The sequence below is a fragment of the Erythrolamprus reginae genome, chromosome 1 (genome assembly GCF_031021105.1).
Source record: "Erythrolamprus reginae isolate rEryReg1 chromosome 1, rEryReg1.hap1, whole genome shotgun sequence".
NCBI classification, from domain to species: Eukaryota; Metazoa; Chordata; class Lepidosauria; order Squamata; family Dipsadidae; genus Erythrolamprus; species Erythrolamprus reginae.
In genome coordinates, this window is record NC_091950.1 from 404464548 (window position 1) to 404492320 (window position 27773).

The following is a 27773-nucleotide window of genomic DNA, read 5'->3' on the forward strand; positions in this document are numbered from 1 at the left end:
TTTGTATTCAGTGTGTGCCTAATGCAGTCAGCTAGACTTTTTACAACAAATATATATAATAGCAGAATATAAAAAATCTAAGGTAAATGCTTTAAATAAATCGTTATTTATTAATTTACTTACTTACTTACTTACTTATTCATTCATTCATTCATTCATTTACTTGACTCTGATAATTAAATGAAAAAATAAGTAACCCTTTGTAAGGATTGATTGATCTCAATTACTGTAAGCCTTCTGAATCAATTTAGTTTTTAGCAACTTCCACAAAGCTAGTTAGATAGGATCTATTAGGGTGCTATTAGAATAATACCCAAAGTTGGCCACTAACAAGCCAAGCTTGCAAGCCTTACCTTTTCAAATTTTTTGGAGAAGTACAAGTATTTTTACTCAAGGATGCAAGAAGTGGATACTGTATTTCAATTCCAGTTCGAGAAGATGGTTCTGCAGATACCTTTGAATTGCACCTAGAAGGCCCTAGGAAACCACTACAGGTCCTGGACCACCGATAGAAAGTTCTTATGGCAATAAGTAAACCACCCATTCTTTACTAGCTGGGTCAGAATTGTTTTAACTGTAGTCCGACATACAACTCCTGCAGTAATCCAAGCAGATAAAGGTAGTCTTCAACTTAAAACCACAATTGGGACCGGAACATCTATCACTAGGTAATATGGTCATTAAGTGAGTTGTGCCTGAGTTTTACTGTGGTAGTTAAGTAAATCACAAGGGCATTAAGTGAATCCAGTTTCCTCCATTAATTTTGGTGGTGACACAATTCCAATATTTGAGGGCTGCCACAAAGAAGAGGTCAAGTTATTTTTCAAAGCACCAGAGTTCAGGGCAGGAAACAGTGGATGGAAACTAATCAAGGAGAGAAACAACCTAGAATTAAAGGAGAAATTTCCTAACAGCGAGAACAATTAACCAGTGGAACAGTTTGCCCTCAGAAGTTGTGGGTGCTTCATCATTTTGGGGTGGGGGGTGTTTAAGAAGAGAGTGGACAGCCACTTGTCTGACATGATATAGGGCAGGAGTGTCAAACTCGTGGCCTCGGGCTGGATGCGGCACTTGCTTACCCTGCCCAGTTTAGCGAAGGGGGAGAAAGTCCCAATATGTCACGTGACACCACCATGATGGCCCCTGATATAGGTTCTCCTGCTTGAGCATGGGGTGGACTCAGGGGCAGGTTGCTACTGCCGTCGCTATCGTGCAGCTTTGGGTGCGCTGTGTGTGCACGCGCACTATGTGTGCATATCACCAGCATGTTTTTGCTCATGGGGCTACCTTTGAAAAGTGTTCGGAAACTTCAGATCATGCAGAATGCAGCTGCGAGAGCAATCATGGGCTTCCCAAGTTATGCTCATGTCACACCAACACTCCGCAGTCTGCATTGGTTGGCGATCAATTTCCGGTCACAATTCAAAGTGTTGGTTTTGACCTATAAAGCCCTTCATGGCATGGGACCAGAATATCTCCGGGACTGCCTTCTGCCGCACGAATCCCAGCGCCCGATTAGGTCCTACAGAGTTGGCCTTCTCCGGGTCCCGTCGACTAAACAATGTCGTCTGGCGGGTCCCAGGGGAAGAGCCTTCTCTCTGGCAGCCCCGACTCTCTGGAACCAGCTACCCCCAGAGATCACAATTGCCCCCACCCTCCTTGCCTTCCGTAAACTCCTTAAAACCCACCTCTGCCGTCAGGCATGGGGGAATTAAGGCACCCCCCCCCCCGGGCCTATACAATTTATGTATGGTATGTTTGTTTGTTTGTGTGTATGTCTGTTTTAATAATGGGGTTTTTAAAAGTTTTTTAAATTTATTAGATTTGTTATGAATTGTTTCATTGTACGCTGTGAGCCGCCCCGAGTCTGCGGAGAGGGGCGGCATACAGATCTAATACATAAATATTTAAATCTTAGGGGATGTGCGTGCGCATGAGATTTCAGTGCTTTTTTGCTTCCACACATGCACCGAAGCAAAAAAAATCGACCCAAATCTCACGCTGCACACGGCCCTTCACGAGATTTTCCTTCTGGGCTTGCGCAAGAAGCAGAAAATTTGAAAAAAGATGGCGGCACCCATAGGGCTGCCATGGAGCGGTTGGGCAAAAATTGCACAATCTGGCGGCTACTGCTGTGTGCGCAGTCCGCTACCGCTTCGGTAGCAACCCACTACGGGTTGGACTAGAAAACTCCAAGGTCGATTCCAGTGCCCACACCTGTAATTCAATGCCTGGGGAGGGCGAAAACAGCTTCCCCCACCCCCCAGAGGCCCTCTGGAGGCCGGAAGCAGCCTGTTTACTAACTTCTGGTGGACCCAGTAGGCTCGTGTTTTGCCCTCCCCAGGCTCCAAAGGCTTCCCTGGAGCTGGGAGAGGGTAAAAACTCCTTCCCCCATTCCCCCAGAGACTCTCTGGAAGCCAAAGCACCCTCCCAGAGCCTCTGTGCAAGCCAAAAATCAGCTGGCCGGCATACACATGCATGTTGAACAAAATTGAACGGGTCCAAAGACGGGCAACAAGAATGGTGGAAGGTCTTAAGCATAAAACTTATCAGCAAAAACTTAATGAACTCAATCTGTATAGCCTGGAGGACAGAAGGAAAAGGGGGGACATGATCAAAACATTTAAATATGTTAAAGGGTTAAATAAGGTCCAGGAGGGAAGTGTTTTTAATAGGAAAGTGAACACAAGAACAAGGGGACACAATCTGAAGTTAGTTGGGGGAAAGATCAGAAGAAATATGAGAAAGTATTATGTTACTGAAAGAGTAGTAGATCCTTGGAACAAACTTCCAGCAGACGTGGTAGATAAATCCACAGTAACTGAATTTAAACATGCCTGGGATAAACATATATCCATCCTAAGATAAAATACAGGAAATAGTATAAGGGCAGACTAGATGGACCATGAGGTCTTTTTCTGTCGTCAGACTTATATGTTTCTATGTTGAGCTGAGCTAGGGCAACCGCTCGCGTACCAGCAGATACTGTTCCACGTGCCGCCTGTTGCACCCATGTCATAGGTTCTCCATCGCTGGTCTCCCAGCTCTATTCTGAATTTGAATTTGTAGCCCAAATTGGCCTCTGCCCAATATTGCTTCTGATTCAGAAGAGAGAAAACAATCATCAAGACTAATAGCCACCGGTCACCTTTGAATTAGTTCAGTCCCCTCTTCATTTAAAGCTATCTGGCCCCAGTATCTGAACTGTCATCTTTTATTGTCTTCATTTTGCAAGTATTTTATTTCCATAGACGACCATAATAGAGCAGTAGGGGGGAAAAAACATTTTTATCACTTTTTCGTGGTTTTTGTGTCTCTGGTATCAGGAGGATACTAGATTAGGTCAGGCTGTAATTGATGGTCGTAAGATTTTCAGAAATGATTTCACCAGATTGTAGGACAAGGACTCTGTGTAAGGCTGGCTCAATTGGTATGCTCTCTAGTCTAGGAGATGCTTCAATCATTACAAGACAGCCCAGGTCACATTTGGTAAACATTAATTGCTGGGATTTTTTTTTAAAAAAACCTGTGGACTTTCACATATTTCTGAGATAGAAACCTGCCCCAGTTGACACTGCTGAAAATTAATAACAGCTCCAGGAGTATTTAGTTCCCTACCATTGTCGTAAGTCATCAAAACAGTAATCTCCCAACAGGAAAGCAGAAACAGGAAAGCAAATTCCACAGGTTCCAAGCGCCCTCTTGTGATCTTAAATGCTGATAACTCTTCAAACCACTTGTTCAATCAAAATACACTGCTCAAAAAAAATAAAGGGAACCCTTAAACAACACTATATAACTCCAAGTAAATCAAACTTCTGTGAAATGAAACTGTCCATTCAGGAAGCAACACTGATTGACAATCAATTTCACCTGCTGTTGTGCCCATTCAACTTTGTACGGAACAAAGTATTCAATGAGAATATTTCATTCATTCAGATCTAGGATGTGTTATTTGAGTGTTCCCTTTATTTTTTTTTGAGCAGTATATTTACCAAACAAAACAACCAGGGTACTGTGAAATAATCTGATCCACCAAAGACCAATTAATTCATATTAGTCTATTACAACCATAGCCCTGTATGGGATTGGGGTACAACCATTACATAGAAGCATTAAAAATATCAAGGTATATAGTGTGTGTGTGTGTGTGTGTGTGTGTGTGTGTGTGTGTAAAATTTATAAAGAATTACAAAAATCTAGTAGTTATAAAAGATACATAAATTAAAAGCTAAAGTATATATACAGAGAATCTAAAAAGATTTAGGAGTATTAGATAGGGAGCGCAAAAAATTAGTACGCAGAATACTGTCAAGTGACAAAGCCTCTTAATATTATTTATTTGTTTGTTTATTTATTTGATTGATTGATTGATTGATTGATTGATTGATTGATTGACTGATTGATTTTTATGCCGCCCTTCTCCTTAGACTCAGGGCGGCTTACAACATGTTAGCAACAGCACTTTTTAACAGAGCCAGCCTATTGCCCCCACAATCTGGGTCCTCATTTTAATATGGCAAACATTACACACCTGACACTAAATGTAATGCTTCCATTCAAAATCCAGGAAGGAAAGACCCCAATTCCGTGTTAATAGAGAAGAGTACTTTTATTATTTGTACTGTTCTGTTGTTGTGAGCCGCTCCGAGTCTTCGGAGAGGGGCGGTATACAAATCTAATAAATAATAATAATAGTAATTAGAGGAGAACTGATAGCGACGAAAGGGAAATCCAAGAATAAGAGTTTAGTTGCCACTGCTTCCTTACATGTGAATTGAAAATAGTGGTTTAATGGGACAAGACCAAGGAGTGAGGAAAAATAGCCCAAGTGAGTAAGTGAGTAGGGTCATTCACACCCTAGCCAGCGCTTTCATGAAGTATGTATATGATCTGGTATAGCAATAACACTTAGACTTATATACCACTTCACAGTGCTTTCCAGCCCTCTCTAAGTGGTTTACAGCAGTGTTTTTCAACCAGTGTGCCGTGGCACACCAGTGTGCCGCGAGACATGATCAGGTGTGCCGCCAAGCTCAGAGAGAGAAAGAAAGCAAGAGAGAGAAAGAGAGAAAGCAAGAGAGAGAGAGAAAGCAAGAGAGAAAGAAAGCAAGAGAGAAAGAAAGAAAGAAAGAGAGAGAAAGACCAAGAGAGAGAGAGAACAAGAGAGAGAGAAAGAAAGCAAGAGAGAGAGAGAGAAAGAGAGGGAGGGAAGGAAGGAGAGAGAGAGAAAGACATAGAGTGAGGTAGGGAGGGAGAGAGAAAGAGCAAAAAAGAGAGGAAGGAAGGAAGAGAAAGAAAGAGGGATGGAGAGAGAGAGAAAGAAAGAGGAAGGAAGGGAGAGAAAAAGGGAGGGAGAAAGAAATAAAGCAAAAGGGAGGAAGAGAGAGAGAGAGAATTTTTTTGTCCAAACTTTTTTTAGCCCCCCCCCCCCCCCCCCCCCCGCTCAATGTGCCCCAGGGTTTCGTAAATGTAAAAAATGTGCCGCGGCTCAAAAAAGGTTGAAAATCACTGGTTTACAGAGTCAGCATATGGCCCCCAACAATTTGGGTCCTCATTTTACTGACCTTGGAAGGATGGGAGGCTGAGACAATTGTGCAGAGTTTGTAGTCATTCTTAGTAAAGCTAAGAAATGTTAAATTACTGTATTTTTCGGAGTATAAGATGCATTTCACACGCGCATGCGCGCACATACACATACCAAAAAAATGGGTGGAAATGTCTGTGCATCTTATACAGCTAATACAGTAATACCCCGGTTATTGCGTCCCCGACCATTGCGAACAGGGTAATTTGCGATTTTTCAACCCAGAAGTCAAAACACCATCTGCGCATGTGTGCCCTTTTTTTCTATGGGCACGCATGCGTAGATGGCGCCCGGCAGATCAGCTGCTAGGCGGCTTCCCTGGGTCTTCCCCCTCTTGCTGGCGGGAGGGCGAGCAGCGGGCATCAGCAAGGAGTTTCCCCACCGCCCACGCAAACTCCTCGCTGCCGCCCGCCCTTCGCCCGCCCACGCCGTTCATTCTCGCCGCTTTCGAGCTGAGTCCTGAAGCGAATTCGCTCCAGGACTCAGCTCGAAAGCGGCGACAGCCAGCGCCAGCGAACGGCTTGTCCGCCGCCTGCCTGCCCGCTAGCGAGGAGCCGAAGATTGGGGGCGGCGCGGCTGTTTTAAAATGTCGCCGCCGGCATGGGGGGCTTGCCAGCACCCCCCGGACCCCCAACCCGGGTTTGGGGGGCTGCTAGGAAGTCCCCCATGCCGGCGGCAACGTTTTAAAACAGCCGCGCCGCCCCCAATCTTCGGCTCCTCGCTAGCGCTGCGGGAGTAAAAACACCATCTGCACATGCGCAGATGGTGTTTTTACTTCCGCAGCGCTACTTCGCGAAAACCCGCTCGTTGCGGGGGGTCCTGGAACGGAACCCTCGCAACGAGCGGGGGATCACTGTATTGCAGTGGGAGAGGAATTGGTGCAGTGCCAATTAGCTATTCTAGAATGGGCCGCCACAGTAGCGAATGGGCCGTAGCAAACAGGTCAGATAAATACCGGATGGATACTGGGAGGTAGAGGCAGATTTTTCCCCCTTTGTTTTTCTCCCAAAAGCTAGGTGTATCTTATAATCCCAAAAATACAGTATTTGTATCATTAGATTATTTGATTTAACTTATTAATTAATTTAGGAAATACAAAATTACTGGAGGCATAGTTTTGCAGGACATGGCTACCACTGTAAAAGGGCTTTTCAGCCTTTAAACCATAAATATAAAATGAATTGCGGACCCCCTGTTTTCTCTCTAGAGAAAGGAGGTAGCTTGCTTGTGGTTAGCAGAAATGGCAGTTCAAGGATACGCATGTTTACAGGAGGACCCATAATGAAGAAATAGATGCTTTGCCAGCAGAAATCCTCTAATATGACCTCTAGCATCTCAGGTAGAATTAATGGGACCTTGGGCTGGCTGCAGGACAATAAACACAGCCTGAGATGGGCTGCAAATCAGGCATCTGAATCCGCAGGCAAAGATCCAGGAGCCAACCCCAAATTTACGTCAAGTGAAAGCTGAGTTCCAAGGGGACAGAAAGAGGTAGGAGCAGGCATAAAGCTAGAGCCATCTCTAAGGATTGTATGCTGATGCATCAATCAGGGAATTGAAGCATTAGGTAGATAAGTCTGGCTTAGTTACAAAGATTTTCACGGAGGCTGATGTATCCAGATTTCCGTTAAGGCATTCCAGATGACCACTTGGCTGTCTCAGACTGGAATCCCAGTACACCGTTTGTTTGTTTGTTTGTTTGTTTGTTTGTTTGTTTGTTTGTTTGTTTGTTTGGATTTATATGCCACCCCTACTCCCGGAGGACTCTGGGTGGCTTACAGCCAAATAGACCTAAAATGCAATATAAAACCCTATAAAAACAGTTTAAAATCCACAATTTACCCCTTAAGACAGTTACCTGCAAGCAGATGTTCTTCAAATGAGTTGGCTATTGTGTAAGTCACACAGTAGTCAAGACATTAATTGTCAGAAGACAACTTGCCTGGGCCTCCTGTGGAGCTAAGCCAGAGATAGGCAGATTTCAGGATGGTGGAGTTTGTATTGTAGTTCATTACACAGTTGTTTAGACTGGATTTGGCATTTTTATGCACCTATCCATTCCTGGAATAGGCAGGAATTGTTTGATGGCATTAAAGATATTGTCACAGGATACAGGCTCTGTTCCAAGTAAAGCTGCCTTTTACTTTTTAAATTTTTTATTAATTTTCCACTTCTAAAAAGAAAACACAAAAGTAAATACAGAAGAAAATCAAAGAAAATTAAATTAATAATAGTATATACAGATATTAGCATTAAAGTCACTATATTTATTTTATATTAATTAGACACTAGACTATAATTTGTCTCCAATATAAATTAGTACATGCATTTTTAATTAACAAAATAATTTCATATATACTTCAATGATTTATCATGCAGGCTATATTACCACCACCCCCGCCCCAAATTGTAAAGTCTAGATTTTATTTGTTACATACTTCAAAATATTTAAGAAAATAAAAATAAACAAATTAACATTATTAAAAAAACTATAAAGCAAAAGTAAACTACCTATACCTTTTTTTATCTTAATGCATATTTTGAAATTGTCTGGTGGTGATTTTGTAGATGCCAATAGTGTTCAGGAGGTACTGCGAGTATTTTGGAGTTGTACCAAAGACACCTATTACTATTGGCAATATCTTAGTGCCCTTTTTCCGCAGTCATTCTACCTCTATTTTCAGATCTTTCTATTTTGTCATTTTCTTCAGTTCTTTTTCTTCTCTTCTACCATCTTCAGTATTCCAGTGCCTACCATCCAGATGTTTTCTATCTTACTTTTCCACAGTTATTAAGTGGGGTGTTAATAGCAGGTGTTTGCTTGAATTCTGAAGATTAGAAGCTGCCTTAGGGCTGGTTAGAACAGTGTTTCCCAACCTTGGCCACTTGAAGATATCTGGACTTCAACTCCCAGAATTCCCCAGCCAGCATTTGCTGGCTGGGGAATTCTGGGAGTTGAAGTCCAAATATCTTCAAGTGGCCAAGGTTGGGAAACACTGGGTTAGAAGACAGGCAGCTCTATTGTATAAATGTTTCAAATAAATAAAATCCCAGAGCACTTTTAAGTCTTCATTTTCCATTATTTTTTCTACTTTGTGGTCTCACCTGTTCTTATTTGCAGGCAAGTGGTCTTTCTTGCAGATGTTCCATTGCAGCATTGTTGTTACTTTGTCATACTATTGCTTGTAGTCGGTCTGTGCAATCTTCGTTCAGCAGTTAACTAGGTGGCTCACTGATTGTTAATATCATTATTGAATCTGAAATGCCTCCCTGCTGAAAACTGAGGCAAAAGATAAGCACTTACAATTATCACATTCTAAACTCAATCGTTTATTTTAAGGTTTATAATTAAAACAAAAATCTAACAAAGCCCTTTTTGTATGGTTGATTAAGCCAAGCATTTTTTCAGTAGTTAAATGCGTAAAGAGAGGAGCATTACTGCAAATGTTAATTTGTTAGGGGGCAGCTGTGTTTTGCCATTCACCCAAAAAATTTTCAGGAGATCTTAATCTAATGCAGTGATGGCGAACGTATGGCACGCGTGCCACAGGTGGCATACGAAGCCATATGTGCTGGCACACGAGCCGTTGCCCAAGCTCAGCTCCAAAGTGCATGTGTATGCTGGCCGGCTGATTTTTGGCTCACACAGAAGCTCTGGGAGGGCATGTTTAGCTTCTAGAGAGTCTCCAGGGTGATGGGAGAGGGCGTTTTTACACTGCCCTGGCTCCAGGGAAACCTTTGGAACCTTGGGAGGGCGAAACACAAGCCTACTGGGCCCATCAGAAGTTGGGAAACAGGCTGTTTCCAGCCTCCACGGGAAGCTTTTTTCGCCCTTTCCAGCATTGAATTATAGGTGTGGGCATTCACGCATGTGCGATAGCGCACGCGCGCGCTCTTTCGGCACCCAAGGGAAAAAAGGTTTGCCATCACTGATCTAATGTCTGGTTTCATCTACTATGAGATACAATCCCAATTATCTGCTTCTGATAGCATTTCAGACTCCATACAGTACCCTATTAGATGACTAGAAACATCCTGTGCATGAAACATGGAAAGAGACTGTCAGTCTTCCCCCCCCCCAAAACAAGACAAAACATACATACATACATACATTTAAAAAGCAAGAACAAAACATACAACAAAAAACAAATAAAGGAACTCTAATCACACCGCTTTTAGTAGAAGTCTCTAAAGCAAATCTTTTATCGATCAGATCATACTAAAAGGAAAAAAGAAAATGTACTTATATTTTTCTATTATTTACAGGTGTTCATATTATTTACAGTGTTGTAGTAATACACTTTGTAGTCTTGATTTTTTAGGTATTTCTTCTGTTTAACCAAATATAGACCCTTTCCCAGATTTTTCTCATATGAGACTGTCAGTCTTAGTAGATGTGTCTTGGCTAAGTAAACCAGGTTTAAGCTGATCTCACATGCCCCCATAGAGTTGCAAAACCTTTTTATTATGAACCAGCATTCGTGGCTTCTATCTCCGGCTGACGGTGTGGCTTCCTTTGTTTTCCAGCGTACATGAAACGGCGCCACAGCTCCGTCAGTGACAGCCAGCCTTCAGAATCCTCTTCCACTGGGATCGATTACAGCCAGGGGGCCAGCCCACAACCACAGCATCAGCTCAAGAAGCCACGGGTTGTCTTGGCTCCGGAAGAGAAAGAAGCTCTGAAACGAGCCTACCAGCAAAAGCCATACCCATCACCAAAAACTATCGAGGAACTTGCCACCCAGCTCAACTTGAAGACCAGCACCGTCATTAATTGGTTCCATAATTATAGGTAGGTAGCTCCGAGGTTTTCCTGTTTTACTGCAGAACCAGCAGCCCTTTTGCTCTTTTCATCACAGAAGCCTCTTGGAAAGGGATTGATTGATTGATTGATTGATTGATTGATTGATTGATTGATTGATTGACTGATTGGTTGATTGACTGATTGGTTGATTGATTGATTGATTGATTGATTGATTGGATTTGTATGCCGCCCCTCTCCGGAGACTCGGAGCGGCTAACAGCAACAATAAAACAGTGTACAATAGTAATCTAATACTAAAAACGATTAAAAACCCATTAGTATAAAAACCAGACATACATACATACATACCATGCATAGAATTGTAAAGGCCTAGGGGGAAAGAGGATCTCAATTCCCCCATGCCTGACGGCAGAGGTGGGTTTTAAGTAGCTTACGAAAGGCAAGGAGGGTGGGGGCAATTCTAATCTCTGGGGGGAGTTGGTTCCAGAGGGCCGGGGCCGCCACAGAGAAGGCTCTTCCCCTGGGTCCCGCCAAGCGACATTGTTTAGTTGACGGGACCTGGAGAAGATCCACTCTGTGGGACCTAACTGGTCGCTGGGATTCGTGCGGCAGAAGGCGGTCTCTGAGATAATCTGGTCCGGTGCCATGAAGGGCTTTATAGGTCATAACCAACACTTTGAATTGTGATCGGCAACTGGTCAGCAACCAATGCAGACTGCGGAGTGTTGGTGTAATATGGGCATATTTGGGAAAGCCCGTGATTGCTCTCGCAGCTGCATTCTGCACGATCTGAAGTTTCCGAACATTTTTCAAAGGTAGCCCCATGTAGAGAGCGTTACAGTAGTCGAGCCTCGAGGTTATGAGGGCATGAGTGACTGTGAGCTTTGCTTTGCTTTGCTGTTGAGGAGTTTTCAGTTTCAGCTGGTCCATGTCTAACAGAAGCAGTGTACTGGTAGTCATCAGCTCATGAGCATTTGGTCAGAGACCGTACCAAGAATGGACAGTGGTTACAACCAGTCCTCGGAGCAATTTCCTGACAGTTAAAACAATCAGTGGAGCAGAAATTGTGAATGTATTTAGTATTTATTTATTTATTGGATTTCTATGCCGCCCCTCTCCGAGGACTCGGAGCAGCTTACAACGTATAAAAAACAGTAGGTTATAATAAGTTAAATCCAATTAAATTAAAATTACATAAATGATCTAAAATCCCTAGTTATATTAAAATCAATCACAATCATGCTCCAACACTGGATATTTTTAAGAAGAAATTGGATCATAGAGCCGGGGTGGCACAGCAGGTAGAGTGCTCTACTGCAGGCCACTGAAGCTGACTGTAGATCTGAAACGTCAGCGGTTCAAATCTCATCACCGGTTCAAGGTTGACTCAGCCTTCCATCCTTCCGAGGTGGGTAAAATGAGGACCCGGATTGTGGGGGCAATATGCTGGCTCTGTTAAAAAGTGCTATTGCTAACATGTTGTAAGCCGCCCTGAGTCTAAGGAGAAGGGCGGCATAAAAATTGAATGAATGAATGAATGAATGAATGAATGAATAACCATTTGTCTGGAGTAGTGTAGGGTTACCTGCCTAAGCAGGGGGTTGGACTAAATTAAGCCTAAATGCTAGTGCTATTTCTTTCTAACTCATTGCATTGCAATTGAAACCATTAAAAGAATTTTTTAGAATAGCAAAGATGGAAGGGACCATGGAGATCTTTTAGTCCAACCTACTGCTCAGGCAGGAAATCCTATGCCATTGATGGCGAATCTATGGCACGTGTGGCATGTAGAGCCATATCTGAGGGCACGCAAGTCGTGCTATTGTCAACTCTAGTGCCCATGCAGGTGCTGGCCAGCTGATTTTCGGCCTTCTTTTCAGCCATTTTTGCTCTTCCCAGGCTTCGGGAAAGCCTCCTGAAGCCTGGGAATGGTGAAAAACGGGCCAACCGGAAGTATAGAAACAAACTTCCACTTGGACCGTTAGACAGACAGACAGACAAGATTGGTAAGATAGATAGATAGATAGATAGATAGATTTAATTAATTAATTCTTAATTGGTCAAGTGGGATTGGACACATAGAAATTTGTCTTGGTACATATGCTCTCAGTGTACATTTAAAAAAAGATACATTTGTCAAGAATCATGAGATACAATGATTGTCATAGGGGTCAAATAAGCAATCAGAACAATCAATATTAATAAAAATCTTAAGGCTACAAGCAACAAGTTACAGTCAAAGAGGCATAAGTGGGAGGAAATGGGTGATAGGAATGATGAGAAAAGGCTAGTAGTGATAGTAGTGCAGACTTAGTAAATAGTTTGACAGTTTTGAGGGAATTATTTGATTAGCAGAGTGATGGCGTTCAGGGGAAAAACTGTTCTTATGTCTAGTTGTCTTGGTGAGATTCACCCATGTGATGTCCTTGGAGTGCCTGGGAATGCAACTACCATGATCATCTCAGCTGCAACCAGTGGTGACGCTTCTTTTCTTGCAATGTGTCTTTCAGGTCACGTATTCGTCGAGAGCTGTTTATTGAAGAAATCCAAGCTGGAGGCCAGAGCCAGGCTGGGTCGAGTGACTCTCCTTCAGCTAGAAGCAACCGGGCAGTTCACAGCTCCGAAGGAGACAGTTGTGATGGGGTGGACACGGAAGGCCCGTCGGATCTCAAACAAGGCAGCCTGGATGCGGAGGAGTACAGCAATGCAACCATGAAGTCTCAGGGAGGGCGAGCAGCGTCGGCTTTCGAAGTCGGGGAAGAGACACTGCGAGACGCCGGATCTTCGGAGAAAACGGAGACATTCCAGTTGGGAATGGAGAGCTTGGAAGACACAGACGACGAGGGGAGGCTCAAAGCACCACGTCAGGGTTCTCCACTGAGCTCTCAACATTCAGGAGAAACTCTGGAGGCCAGGCCCAACTGTGCTCCAGAAGAGGATGCCTCTACCTCAGTCCTTGCAGGGCAGAGCTCCTGCAAGCCCAGGGGAGAAAGTGTGGAGAAAGTGCCCATCGTGCCAAGTACCAGTTCCACGCTGGCCATCACCAGCTCTCAGAAGTCCAACTCGCTCAAGAGCTTGTTCAGCTTTTCCGAGGTGGCCTGCTCCAAGAACACACGGGACAACAGCTTGAGGAAAAAGAAGGCCGCCAATTTGAACAGTATAATCCACCGTTTGGAAAAGGCCGCGAGTCGAGAGGAGCCCGTGGATTGGGAGTTTTGAGATTAAGCTCACCCAGCTCCGCAGGGCTGGGGAAGTTAAAACTTGGACCTCTGTCGGTTTCTATTGTGTCCCGCACTTACCGCCCTGCAGGCCACGGGGCAAAAAAAATGCCATAGGCCAAGGTGCATATAGAGAACAAAAGGAGTGTTTTAAGCCCAGTTTTATGTTTGTGTTTTCAAGGAAGAAAACTGAAAACTTGTCCAGCTTTTTGTACCCTGAAGTGTTTCTATTAATTGCCCTAAAGTGATTTTCCACAGTTTCTGGGGAAGAAAAAAAAACTCATACAGCTTTTGCCTTCTGCCCTCCTCTTTGGTGTGGGCTTTAAAACAAAAATATATATATACAAACAAGAAAAAAAAAATTAAACCCACATATTTAAAAGGGGGGCTTTTTATCAGCCATCTAATGGCTAAACAGAGCGATAATAATACACTATTATCTTCTTTAACCAGGAAAACAAAAAGATGGGAGATTTTTTGAGATTAAAAAAAAAACGTTGTTTTGTAGCTCTTTAGTTGCCACTAAGAGATTGCACAGTCAACCCGACTCTAAACACACTAGTTTGAATTCCTAAATATTTTCAAGAAAGAGTATTGTTTGAAACTTGGGGTTTAAAAAAAAAACACATTTACTCCATGTATTTTTTAAACAGACAAAAAAAAAAGGCACATCAGGAAAACATCTTAATTTGTGGTAGCTGACTTCAGTGTTTTTCTTGTAAAGTGGAATAGAAAATTGACTTGTAGTGCACATTGTTTCATAGCTTTAACTGATTCTAGTCTCTTTGTTGGCTGGAATTTGTTTAATACACTCCATTTTAGGCCAAATCAGGACAGGAAAAAAAAGAAAAGAGAAATTCTGAAATCTAGGTATTTTATAATCTGCTTTTTAACCTCTAACCACAAAGCACGCGGATCAGACCTCATTCTGGGAGGCGTGGGAGACAGCTTGGAAGAGGGATGTACTTGATCGGTTCGGATTAAATTGCATTATGCCAGCCTTGCCAACAAGTCCATATAAGCTACTAGTCCTCAACACCGCCTGATTGCACACGCCGCATTAATCATTGACCCATGTGACCTGTAAGGAAAAAAAACAAGCTTTTTGAAAGAAAAATAATAATAAATTACATGGGCACCTGGAAACACTCCTTAACACACATCAGGCAGGTGGCATAATGATAATATGCTACACAAAAACTGTGTGGTTTGGGGTTTTGTCTTTTGTTCTTTTGCGGAGAGGGGTCGGTTGGCAAGAAAGATGAACCTGGCATCAGTGTCAAAAAGAGTGTGGTGGTACAACGAGAAGCCTTACCCAACAAGATGAGTTTCCATCATTCATAGCTGACACTAGTTCGTAGGACAATATTACTGGGGCCCACTATTTTAGTACAATCTGGGGCTTAACAATCAGCCATTGTGCTATTCTGGCCTCACCTACTCCAGAGAGTAAGGGCAACTGTTTCCGCTTCTTTGGAGTATCGTTAAGCACCCCTAAATGATTACCCATGGTCCCATGGCATATACTGGTTACGAAAAGGGACTGGGCCCAGTAGAAGAGTACACAACCCTCAATTATCACAAAATCAAACTGCAGAATGGCTAACCAAAGCACACAACAGGAAGTGCTCTCCTCTCCCAAAACAATTTAGCTCTTCCTGTTATTTTACGACAGCCCCAGGGCCGATCAAAGTACAGAATCGATTTTCCAAATTGTCTCTAGCTCCTCCTGTTGTCTATGTGTATGTGCGCGAGCATAGAAGTGTATGGAGAAACGAGTGCGCGTATGTGTGTGTGCATGTGTGCAATTTTATACGTTGGTATTTTCTTACGTACCTGTGCACACTTAAGAGTGCATTACTGCCACCTTTTTTCAATAAGCTGTTTTATCAGTTATGGCTTCTACAGATTCGCTGGTTTAGATTCCTTTATTGCCATATCTTTAAAACTAACAGTAGATTATTTTGGTGTGTATGTATGGGTATGAATGTGTGTGAGTGTGTGTATACACACACACACACATACACACATGTACATGGATATAATTATTATTATTTTGGCTTATTTATAGGTGCTGTATTTTATTATCTGATTACTAGGAAAGGACGAAAGGGGCAAATATTCTTTAGACGGATAGACTGCCGGCAGTATTGGGTTTTAATTTACAAGATGTAGTTGTCAAACTGTATATTATTGACAGATATTTTTTTTTTGGAGGGCCGTATTGTGTATCATGGAAAACTGCTTAGGTCAACATCTTTTGATGACACTTTAATGGTGCATTCATGACTTATGTTCTAATTAATATTTACTTTATGATATTGTGGGAGGGGATAGGGAAGAGACGTTCTGACTTTAAAAGTTATATTCCCAATATTACACCTCAATGTAGTTGTATTAATTGGTCACTGTTTGAGGGAGGGGGGCAGTACTGTAAAATGTGAAATCACCTTCCCTGTGTATTCTTTTTCTTTATTTAAAAACAAGAACCAGAAATTAGGTTTTTATCATATCTTCAATATGCAACAGCAGCACTTAATTCAAAGTCTTCACAAATTTCAGAGTTCGGTAGCTTTAACAACAGCAACAACAATTTTAAAAAATGCCTTTTCATGGTCCAGAACAAAAGCTCTAGGAGGCTGGAAAGCAGGTTTGCTATTCCCACTTTTTTTCCTGTTTAATTTTAATAGTTTCTTGGCTGTTTGGGGGATATGAAATGTTATCTTTTGAGATGCACAAAGAGCTCTTCTTTTAACTTGAAGGTGCAAACCTGCACCTATATAAGCAAAATTAGGGACAGATCCAGGCTTGAGAATCAACAATGGGACAGTCACCCTTTCTCTTTCGAACAGCATTTCTGGCAACTTGAAAATATGTGGACTTCAACTCCCAGAATCCTCCATTCGGAATATTGGTGCGGGGAATTCTGGGAGTTGAAGTCTACACGGCTGCAAGTGAGGCCAAGCTTGAGAAAAGCTATTTTAAAGCAAGGGTCTCCAACCTTGGCAACTTTAAGCCTGGTAGACTGCAACTCCCAGAAGGCTGGGGAATTCTGGGAGTTGGAGTCCTCAAGGCTTAAAGTCGACAAGGTTGGAGACTCCTGTTTTAGAGCATCTTGAAGTCTTAAGGCCTGCTGCTGGGGGTGTTTCTTTTTGGCTTTGGCAAGGATCTCTCTAGAAAATCGACTTTAGAATGCATGGACATTTGCAGGCGTGACATGACTTCAGGCGAAAGGCCTGCTTCCCACATACAATAAGAATTCCCCCACTTCCTTTGCAAAAAGACAGAAGCAGCTCTTCATTCCCTTGACAAGATTTTTTTTTTAAAACTACTTGCGTTGCTTCACTTCCATTAGGTTTTACCTTCCCAGCAAGCGCCAGGATTTGTTTTTAGCCTTCCAGTGTCTTATACATTAGTACCTCTAGATACGAGCTGCTCCACATGCGAGTATTCCAAGTTACGAGCCACGATAGGAGCGAAATTTCTGTTCCAGACCCGAGCTCAAATTCGGGATACGAGCCGAGCTTCCACTAGGTGGCGGAAGAATCCTTGCTTCTGGTTATCTCCGCGGGGAAAAACAAAGTCTAAAGCCATTTGTTCCAGATACAAGTTGATCGACATACGAGCGCCGTTCTGGAACCAATTAAACTCGTATCTAGAGGTACTACTGTATATTTCTTTAGGCAATGGAGCAAAATCCCAGTTCTGGTTTATTGTCTTCCTCTAAAATCCTTTCCAATGTGTTCAGTCCAGTTAGCCATTGAAGTTAAGACCTCCCTCACCTCCCAGTTTCATTCTATCAACATCCTGGGTGCCTCTTCTCCATGACGTATGGAGAGATATCACTAATGTGACACAGGGCAGCCTAGCGCTTGGGATCTGCCGCTTGCCCTAATAAGCAATATTTAAGTGCCTTGGGAAATATATATGTATATATATTCTCCTGTCTTGCATGTGCTTTCCCATCCAAATATACTTGGATTTTAGCATTTGGATTTACCCCCTTTTCAAGTTGGGCAGTGCTTCCTGCTAAAGCCGTGGTTCTCCACCTTTCTAATCCCGTGACCCCCCATGTTGTGGTGGCACCCAACCATAAGTCTAGCGCCAATTCTCCCAACAGAGCTTTAAGCTGATTGGCAGGAAGGTCAGAGGGACACCCCCACTGTAAATGCCCGATTGGTCGGATTGTAAAAATACGCTCCAAGGCGCCAGAATAGAATCTTTAGCTCCTAAATTTGTCTCTTCCCATGGTCTTAGACGACCCCTGTGAAACGGTTGTTCAACACCCCCCCAAAAGGGTCCCGACCCCCAGGTTGAGAACCACTGTGCTAAAGCAAAGTGGTATTGAGTCATTCTTCCCAGGGGTGGAAAGCCTGCTCAAGAACATGTGGCTTATTGCAACCAACAATGAAAGGTTGTCCTGCTCTGCCCATAGCTGCCCATTCAATCCAGGAAGTTTCTGGACATTTAATTCATTTGGCACTTTAATCATCTTTGGACTCTCTTGGTCATTTCTGTTCTCAGTTTGAAAAGGGAGGTTGTCATTGAGAGAACCAGTGGGGCCAATGCTTCTCAAAAAATCCATATCTAATAAACAAGGACGCCATTAGTTATCCCAGCGTTGGTCTTATTGATTTGACTACTGTCTTGGCCTAGCGTGGTAGAATTCTACTTTTGATGGGTAGATTTAGCTCTATTGGAGATTTCTGTCATACAGAGTTAATGATAAGTTTTGGTAGTTAGCCTGATGCTGTGTTTCCTGACCGAGGTTCGGGAGATTTTGAAAGAGGGTGTCATTCAAGAGACGGTGGGGTTGTGTCTTTCTGAAAAAAGTTCGCTTCTGATCCTGGTGTTCTTTAGCTATTGACTGGAAATTCTGTGAGTTGTAGTCCCAATACTTCTTGACGTTTGACTGGATGGTGGAGGCTATTTGATGCCTCGAACAAGAGAACTATAATTAAGAAGGAAGCAACTTTCTGTACAATGTATATTTTCTGATTCTGTCCCTTAAATTGTACATCACCCAGTTAAAATAATTGGCTGAAGGTTTACTCTACCTAAAATAATCATCCAGATCCCTCTCAATCTCCTCTTATAAGCTTGAGGAAGGATTTTTGCTTGGGTCCCTGCTTTATTGCCCACTCTAGCCTCATGCCCATTTGGTCCACTGTCCACTGGTGAAGATGGACACTTCAGTCCACTTGGCAACTTAAATCATTCTTCCCTTCCACGTATATAGACACTTTTCCAACCAGTGAATAGGGAATGCATTTCTAACTAGACTTTCTGCCCCCTGGCTCACAAGTTAAGTTATGATATTGATTGGTTAGTTGGGACAGGATTGCTGGTCCGTCCCCCCCGGCCACCTTATTTTGTGCAAGCCCAGCCAGTGGTGGTTGATTCAACTATTTTGAAACAACCCATGGTGTAGCACAGTGTTTCCCAACCTTGGCAACTTGAAGCTATTTGGACTTCAACTCCCAGAATTCCCCAGCCAGCATTCGCTGGCTGGAGAATTCTGGGACTTGAAGTCCAAATAGCTTCAAGTTGCCAAGGTTGGGAAACACTGGTGTAGCATAATGTGCCATCTCTCTCTGTATTTTTGAAGACTCTTGGTGTGCATCCATCTATCTTCCAGATCCTCAAGAAATAAGGGTGTTTTTTTTAGAGATTTGTCCAGAAAACACTTCTTTTACCGAGGACTCTTGATGAGAATATCCATAATGCTAGTCAGTTTTCCTTGAGAAAGCAGCCATGCCATCTACCAACCCTACAGGGCATATACACTCCTTTCAATGAAAGCTATAACCCTGCCTAGCACCCCAGCTTAAACCAATCCTCTGTCCCAGAAAATACACAGCATCCTCAGCAACATGATGTCTGACATTCCATGGCTGACGTGCAAGTTGTATTTCTGCCCTAGATAACAGGGAGGCGGCTGCTGCTCACGAGTTTTGCTCATCTGGTTTCCACTTTAGAGATTTATATTAATTTCACAACCCTCCTTTGGAGCCCACTTTAGCCACAAGGCTTCAGTCAGTTGTGAGTAGAAGGTACCTCTTTCACTTTGCCTACAAGGGACAGAGCAGACACCAGCTGGAGTAGCCAGGAGACCCCAGAACAACCTTTTTTTCAGCTGATTTCAGCCTTCAAGCAACAAGGAGAATGACTGAGCAACCTTCCTCTCAACACTGTCACCCAGATAGGTATTGTGGAAAGGAACTCTTTTATTTCCATATTGCTCTGTTTCCTTCCGAGATGGGATTCTTGTAATGCAGCGTTCAGCCAGCCTTGAGTAGAGGCAACTACAGGAGCTTTGAGTTTACAGTGTTCCCTCGATTTTCGCGGGGGATGCATTCCGAGACCGCCCGCGAAAGTTGAAATTTCCGCGAAGTAGAGATGCGGAAGTAAATACACTATTTTTGGCTATGAACAGTATCACAAGCCTTCCCATAACACTTTAAAGCTCTAAATTGCAATTTCCCATTCCCTTAGCAACCATTTAGATTAGATGTTTCTTTATTAAAGTTTATTAAAAAAATATTTATTAAAGGTGGACGAAGGTTTGGTGATGACATATGATGTCATCGGGCAAGAAAAACTGGTATAGGGGGGGAAACCGCAAAGTATTTTTTAACTAATATTTTTGAAAAATCGTGGTACAGACTTTTCGCGAAGTTCGAACCCGCGAAAATCGAGGGAACACTGTATTTGAAATAGGGGAATTACAAGCTGCATTGAATTGAACTTACAGTTAAATTGGCCCAGGAGTATCGGCGCCCCTCTAGGAATAATTTGAGTTCTTCCTACACTCTCCAGTGTCAGAGAGTAGTTGACATAAATGCATTTATCTGAAGAGGGAAGGAAATTAGCTTGCAGTCTTGAGAGGCCAAACTGACTTACTGACTCATAAAGAGACACTTCAGCTTGTTCTTTCAATCATTGAGCTTAGCAGAAGAGAACAATTATGTACAAGGACTTTGCTTTCATGATACGTTGCATCAGAAACTTGCCAACCACATTTTGGTCTTGGCATATTGTATGAAAACACTCCATGGATTTGATTTATAGTTCTCTGTGTTAGGCAACCCTCCAAAATTCTGTAAAACACACTTTATGGCAAATGTTGGGCAGGTATAGCCTGTGTTTTGATTATGGAGAACTGGAAGGATAGTGTTGGAAAGCTGGAGCCATAGTTGTACAGAATTATCCAAATAAATTGAATTAAGTTGGGAATTCTCGCTTACAAGCTATGACTGTTCAACCTGGCTGCAAAATCACCGGGCAACCACAAGAATCAGTGTTTCCCAACCTTGGCAACTTGAAGGTATCTGGACTTCAACTCCCAGAATTCCCCAGCCAGCGAATGCTGGCTGGGGAATTCTGGGAGTTGAAGTCCAGATACCTTCAAGTTGCCAAGGTTGGGAAACAATGCACTAGATAAAAACAGAAGCAGTTCAGGATCACTTGGTTGAATTGGGTGGCTACAGAAAATAAATAAGAACCTTTGTATCTCTGCTGCCACCTAGAAATCATCTGGATTTTTGTAGTCCATGTGTGAGAGCTTCAGTACCAAGTGTCCAGCTAACCGTCCTTTTCTAGTCTTTGAGTGAAAAGCCAGTGGTGCCAGTGTATTTCAAGCTAAGGAAGCTTTGCAAAAGAAACTACTGATAATTACATTTCAGTTTGCTATTTCGGTATGTGGAAATGCTGCCATTTAAAATAAAGCAATAATTTGTGGTTTTGACAGGTAGCAGAGCACTGTTATTTTAAGCATTGTGATGTGTTTGGATGTAAGAATAGTTTAAAATAAATCCTTAAATATGCAGCTCCGAATAAGAACTGAGAAAGCCACATTTTTTTAAAAAAAAAAGCAGTTCTAGGACATTGGTTGAACAGAAATTCAGATACCATAGTTAAAGTGCCTCACCTACTCAAGATTAGCATTTTCCTACTTGGCGTCTTCCAGGTGTAGGAAGGACTGCGATTCCAACATATCTAGAAGATACCATTTTGGAGAAGGCTGCTTAGAATGAGTTTTTGCTTTCCTTATGTTCCAGTCATTTCCAAAATCAGAGAGACAAGTCTTAACGATTGAGTGAAGCTTTCGTGTACATCCTTCTGGTGAAAGTCAGCATGCCTTAGAAAATTGTAGTTGGCTACTGTTGTGTTAGGGGATTCCCAAGTTCCATTTCCTTATTCTTTTTGTACAGGCATTTAAAAGTAACCAAGTGAGCCAATAAATCTTACTTTTGTGAAAGCAGATTTGAAGGTTAATGTTTAGTGTTGAGTTAGATCAGGGGTCCCCAAACTTGGCAATTTTAAGACTTGTAAACTTAACTCCCAGAATTGAAGACTTGTGTGCTTCAACTCCCAGAATTGAAGACTTGAATTTAAGACTTTTAAGACTCCCAGAATTGAAGACATGTAGACTTCAACTCCCAGAATTGAAGACTTGAATTTAAGACTTTAAGACTTCCAGAATTGAAGACTTGAATTTAAGACTCCCAGAATTGAAGACTTGTGGACTTCAACTCCCAGAATTGAAGACTTGAATTTAAGACTTTTAAGACTCCCAGAATTGAAGACTTGTGGACTTCAACTCCCAGAATTGAAGACTTGAATTTAAGACTTTTAAGACTCCCAGAATTGAAGACTTGAATTTAAGACTTTAAGACTCCCAGAATTGAAGACTTGAATTTAAGACTTTTAAGACTCCCAGAATTGAAGACTTGTGGACTTCAACTCCCAGAATTGAAGACTTGTGGACTTCAACTCCCAGAATTGAAGACTTGAATTTAAGACTTTTAAGACTCCCAGAATTGAAGACTTGTGGACTTCAACTCCCAGAATTGAAGACTTGAATTTAAGACTTTTAAGACTCCCAGAATTGAAGACTTGAATTTAAGACTTTAAGACTCCCAGAATTGAAGACTTGAATTTAAGACTTTTAAGACTCCCAGAATTGAAGACTTGTGGACTTCAACTCCCAGAATTGAAGACTTGAATTTAAGACTTTTAAGACTCCCAGAATTGAAGACTTGAATTTAAGACTTTAAGACTCCCAGAATTGAAGACTTGAATTTAAGACTTTAAGACTCCCAGAATTGAAGACTTGTGGACTTCAACTCCCAGAATTGAAGACTTGAATTTAAGACTTTTAAGACTCCCAGAATTTAAGACTCGTGGACTTCAATTCCCAGAAATAGAGGTCTTAAAGTTGCCAAGTTTGAAGACCTCTGAATTAGATGAAGAGACCACCGCCAAAAAGTTAGCAAAATTATACAGACACTCTGTTTGGTTCCCGGATGCCTAATTCCGCTGAAAATAAGGGACTTGTTTTCAGGAATCATTGTAAGGCTCTCAGCAGATTAACTGATACAAAAATTCTTGAAGTTGTTCAATTTTCTTTTTAAAAAACCCCTCATTTTAAACATACAGCTCCTGCTGTGGGCAACGATGAGTATTGTTAGATTACAATCTAGGGTCGGTCCTGAGTGTGTGTGGCCAAAGAGGAGCCAGATTTAATCAGAGTTGGACTGTTTGTGTTCAGGTTCTTTATGAAATGTTGCCATTGAGACATCTTTATTTTTTCAAAATGGGATTTCCGCACATACAGTGGTACCTTGTTATTCATCGTTAGTTGGTTCTGGGCAGTGCGACAAGTACCAAAAATGATGAGTACCAAACAGATTATTTTTCCCATAAGGAATAATATAGTGAGTCACAAGGCAGCCGATACTAACAGGTTCTAGCTTGTGCATTGAGTCCCAAGCAAATAACGATTACCAGAACAAAATGTTCACCTCAAAATGCATTGAGTATCAAATTTGCTGTATTTAAAAGCAGTTGAGCCCTAAGGTACCATTATGCATGCAATGCTTGCTTTTGTCTGAATCCGCCTTCCTCAATTGTACACTCCTAGATATGATGAGAATTGTAACCCAAAATCTGAAGATTTCTTAGTTGGGCCAGGCTTTTTGAAGTGTGCATTTAGACTTGCAGGTACCGTAGTTTCCTGGGGAAGGAGACATCAGGTCAACATAGCTTGTCAAAGGGTTTTCTTTCTACTGAACAGTGTGTGTTATTTTTCATTATAATGGTGTTAGAATAATGAAAAAACGAATAGATAGCAATAAAACACCCAAGGTTTTATACCCCAAGATCCAATCTCCCTACCGACTGGACAAAATATCCATTTATGGCAGTGTGCTAGTTTCCAGCAACGCTGTCTAAACCTGGCAAATTTAAGACTTGTGGACTTCAACTCCCAGAGTTCCCCAGCGAGCTTGAAGTCCAAAGGTCTTAAAAGTTGCCAAGGTTGGATTACAGTAATATCGTTTAAACCAGAATCAATTTCAGTCCAATTCCAGATAGCAAAGCCAACCATATCAGGTTGGAACCAGGTAGAAAGGTGTCTTCCATTAACGAAACAGACCATTCTGTATTGTACAACAGAGCACTATAAAGATAGAAACCCAAAAGCGAAATGTTTATAGAAGCAACCTCCAACAAGCAAGGACATGAAATCTGTTACAGTCCCTCCATTGCTGAAGTGTAGGCATTCATAGATAGATGCTATTCTTTTTCTTCCTCCTCGCTTTCTCAAGACTGTGAAATGAGCCCACTGTTCCATTAGGCTTTATTGAACACTGTTACATCAGCGTTTTCCAACTTGGCATTCCTGCAGTTGTACGTTGCAGGGAGGACTACATTTCCCAAAGGTCCTCTGAGAAGGGTGGCATAGAAATCCAATTAATAATAAAATTCTAAGACACCAGGAGGGATCATCCCCAGCACAGGTTTTAGGGGCTTCCGGATACGAGAGGCTGCCCAAGCTCAGGTGCATTGAATTTCTGACAGATCTAGATTGTAGCAATTGTCCCAACCAAGGAGCAGATTATTGCTTCCTTGGACTACCTCTCTATCTGCTATACTAGCAGCGTAATTCTCTTTAACTTCTATTATTAGTTTTTTCCTCTTCTTTTTTCCCTGTTTTCTGCTGCTTTGTAGTGCATCCATCACTAATCTCTTAGTTCTTTTATTTAAACAAAAATAGATGCGTGGAACAATCTTCTGAAGTAAGGCAGAGTGAAAAATCTCAACCACTTTTTTTTTTAATTTAAAAAAAAATGCTTTCCTGAGACAATTCCCGGATGCTGTGGCTCTTTCGTGCTGGTGATTAATTCATTAAACCATCTGACAATTGCCTCTCTTCTGAGGACCCACAATTCTTTGTCACGAACAAAATGTAGGAAAATAAGATCCTCAACCAACATAGATTGACTGTGGTCACATTTTCTTTGTGGGAGGGGTGAAATGGTATCCCCAGCATCGGGAAGTCTCTGTAAATAGGATGCAAATTAGCTTCAAAAGGTTTATCAGTAGCTTGATTTTTCACTCGCTTTGGTTTATGATGACACAATATAGAAAGACCAGGCGTGGGTGTCTTAATACAGCAATTTATTTTCGGTTGTTCTGTTTGCATCATAGACGTTTTTTGTATATTACTTGTTCGCATGGCATCTTTTCTTTTATTGGCCTTGCTCTGCTGTAAAGATATATAATCTGTCTTGATTAAGTTCCAACTGCAGGTCCATTTAGCATGTGGATAGGGCACCCTGCTGTGTCACTTATCCAAGAGTAAGTCCCATTAAAATCAGAAGGGCTGACTAATAAGTCAACATAAATAAGACAGCAATATCAACCCTTAGGACTGCAAAATTGTTCATTTGAAAGCTTGCGATCAGAGCACCTGGCAAAGCATTGATTTTCTCAGCCTTCAGTCAGCCTAATAATCCTCAAAAGTGTTCTGGAACCTTTTTTTAAAAAAAAACAATAGCTCTCCAAATGCACTGAACATAGCTAATACTTTTAGGCAGAATGTGATAAACTGATACCTTGTGCTAAGTAATAAATTAATATATTGACTAAATCGAAAGAAATTATACTACTCTTCTTTTATCCCTAGAGGAGTGGGGGGAGACATGTTCAAGGATCTGATAGAACAATGACGATCTTTTAATGTTCTTTTTCACTGTGCAGCTCTTGAATTCAAAAGCAGAAATGTATTCCGGGCGCAGTACAGGGCAACCCTACAATCCCTTGAAGTAGCCACAGGTTTTTGTAAAATCATCTTTCTGCTTTCCTACACCAGCCTCTCTTCTGTTAGCAGCCTGTGGCTTTGCTGAACACCCATAGTCTTCGACCAGAAAGATGTTCTAGATGGGGGTAGGCAAAGTTGGCTCTTCTATGACTTGTGGACTTCGACTCCCAGAATTCTGGAGCCAATCATGCTAGCTCAGGAATTCTGGGAGTTGAAGTCCACATGTCATAGAAGATCCAACTTTACCTACCCGTGTTCTAGACCAGTGTTTCCCAACCTTGGCCACTTGAAGGTATCTGGACTTCAACTCCCAGAATTCCCCAGCCAGCATTTGCTAATTACAGTTACAACTTGTTGGTGTTTAGACACACTAAATTATCAATAGAAAAACTGCAGGAATATTAATTGAACCTTTGTCAGATATGGTTGTATCTCACTGCCTTTCGTCATTGAGCACCATATCTCATGTTCTTTGGGCTTGATGGAGATTGGAGTCCCAAGAGCTTTTGAAGGGCCCCTGTTCTCAAATCCTTGAATCAATCATCTGTCCTTTTATTGCTTATAAAAGATTACAGTAATGGAACCAGGTGCGTACATCATCCCTTTTCCTCTCAAAAGGATAGACTCTATGATTTGCAGAGGTCAAAGGCTTGCTTTAGCTAATTTGAGCATTAGCTCCAAGATACATTCTACTTCCTCTGTGTAACTTAACTCTAGGCGAGCTGAGCTGGATTCAGCGCCCCTTGTTTTCATACCTGCCAAACTTTAAATGATAGAATGGCTTATCGAATGAATAAATGTTAATTGAATGAACTTGTCCCCTTGTTCTTCAAAAGTAAGGGAGGACCGCTGTTAATGTTGGGCATGTCAGAAGTGCAAACCATCTGTTGTTTGGCACATGGTGGCCCAAAGAAGAAGAATGACTTAGCATTGGTTTGCTTGATGCCTTCATAAACATGGATCTTTGCTTTAGACTTTGCTTCCCAGGCATTGTGCATTTACGTCCATCAGGGTGCAATATGGCCCTTTAAAAACATGCCCACCTCTGAGGCAAGGGGTTTGGTTTTACAGTTGTCACAAACTTCGTCTCTTAGTCTCTTCTCCTTTTGTCCCTTCAGCTTGGTCGCATCTTCCTCAAGTGTCATATTCTCTTCCATACTTTTACACAAACTTTTTTTAGACGTTCTTGACAAAACCAGATGGGTTTTCTGCTTGCTTACTTGCCCTTCGTAACTTCATTCCGACTCCCTAAACCATCTATATCCCTTCTCTCTCGCTTCAAAGCTAAACGCTTTTCGCAGAGCTCCAATCAATAAACAAGAGACACATAGAGCAATGGTGATCGAATTATAATTGACTGGCCCTCCTCCACACACAGAGATAACTTTGGGGTACCACAGCTGCGCATTGCAGAATTCCTTGTCCTGATCTTTCTGCAGTAGCATTGCTAGATGAACACCATGGCAGCAACCTAACAATCATCCTCATCCAGAGATTGACCTCTGTCTACCAACGCATTCCTGGGTCTTTCGAATTGGAGCACTCAAGAGAAGCTCAATTCCAGTTTAACTGGGATTTCTTCAAACAGAGCAAATGCCTCGGCTTTTCTATCCCATTTAGCACTTACAAGTGATTAGATTTTTATTCAACTCTCAAACGTGTTTATGTAAAGCGGAGGTCTTCAAACTTGGCAACTTTAAGACTCGTGGACTTCAATTCCCAGAATTCTCCAGCCACCATAGCTATGCTGCCTGGAGAATTCTGGGAATTGAAGTCCACGAGCCTTAAAATTGCAAAGTTTGGGGACCTCCGATATAAAGCATATTGACCCTTAATGAAATTGTTCTTTTGCCCCTCTAATATTCTTGGCTGCAGATTGTCTGCAGACACACTCCCCTGAATAACTTCATCTGCATAAATCGCAAATGAAACTGCGGACATGAACTTCAGTCAAGACCCCTAAGACTCTTGTATATCTGGGTTGTTTATAAATATGTATTTTAAAAAACAAAATTATTTAAAGATACTTTGAGCTGAAGGGTAGAAAAATGGGAGCACGAATGCATGAGAATCCAAGGCGGAATTATGAGATGTTTG

At 42.0% G+C, this 27773-nt stretch overlaps 1 protein-coding gene across 6 annotated transcripts in view; it reads left to right on the plus strand.

Annotated features, from left to right (window-relative positions):
• The window catches only part of CUX1 (cut like homeobox 1), a 538811-nt gene that overhangs the window by 469432 nt on the left and 41606 nt on the right, over nt 1–27773 (plus strand). For 5 of the 6 annotated variants that reach the window (XM_070735185.1, XM_070735184.1, XM_070735181.1 and 2 more), the window contains 2 exons: nt 10115–10379; nt 12863–14648. The exons of the other annotated variant lie outside the window; for it this stretch is intronic. In XM_070735185.1, coding sequence (XP_070591286.1) covers nt 10115–10379; nt 12863–13571 — 974 coding nt within the window. In that variant the 3' untranslated portion in view covers nt 13572–14648. Of the gene's footprint in view, nt 1–10114; nt 10380–12862; nt 14649–27773 lie in introns of those variants that run through there. 6 annotated transcript variants of the gene reach the window in all.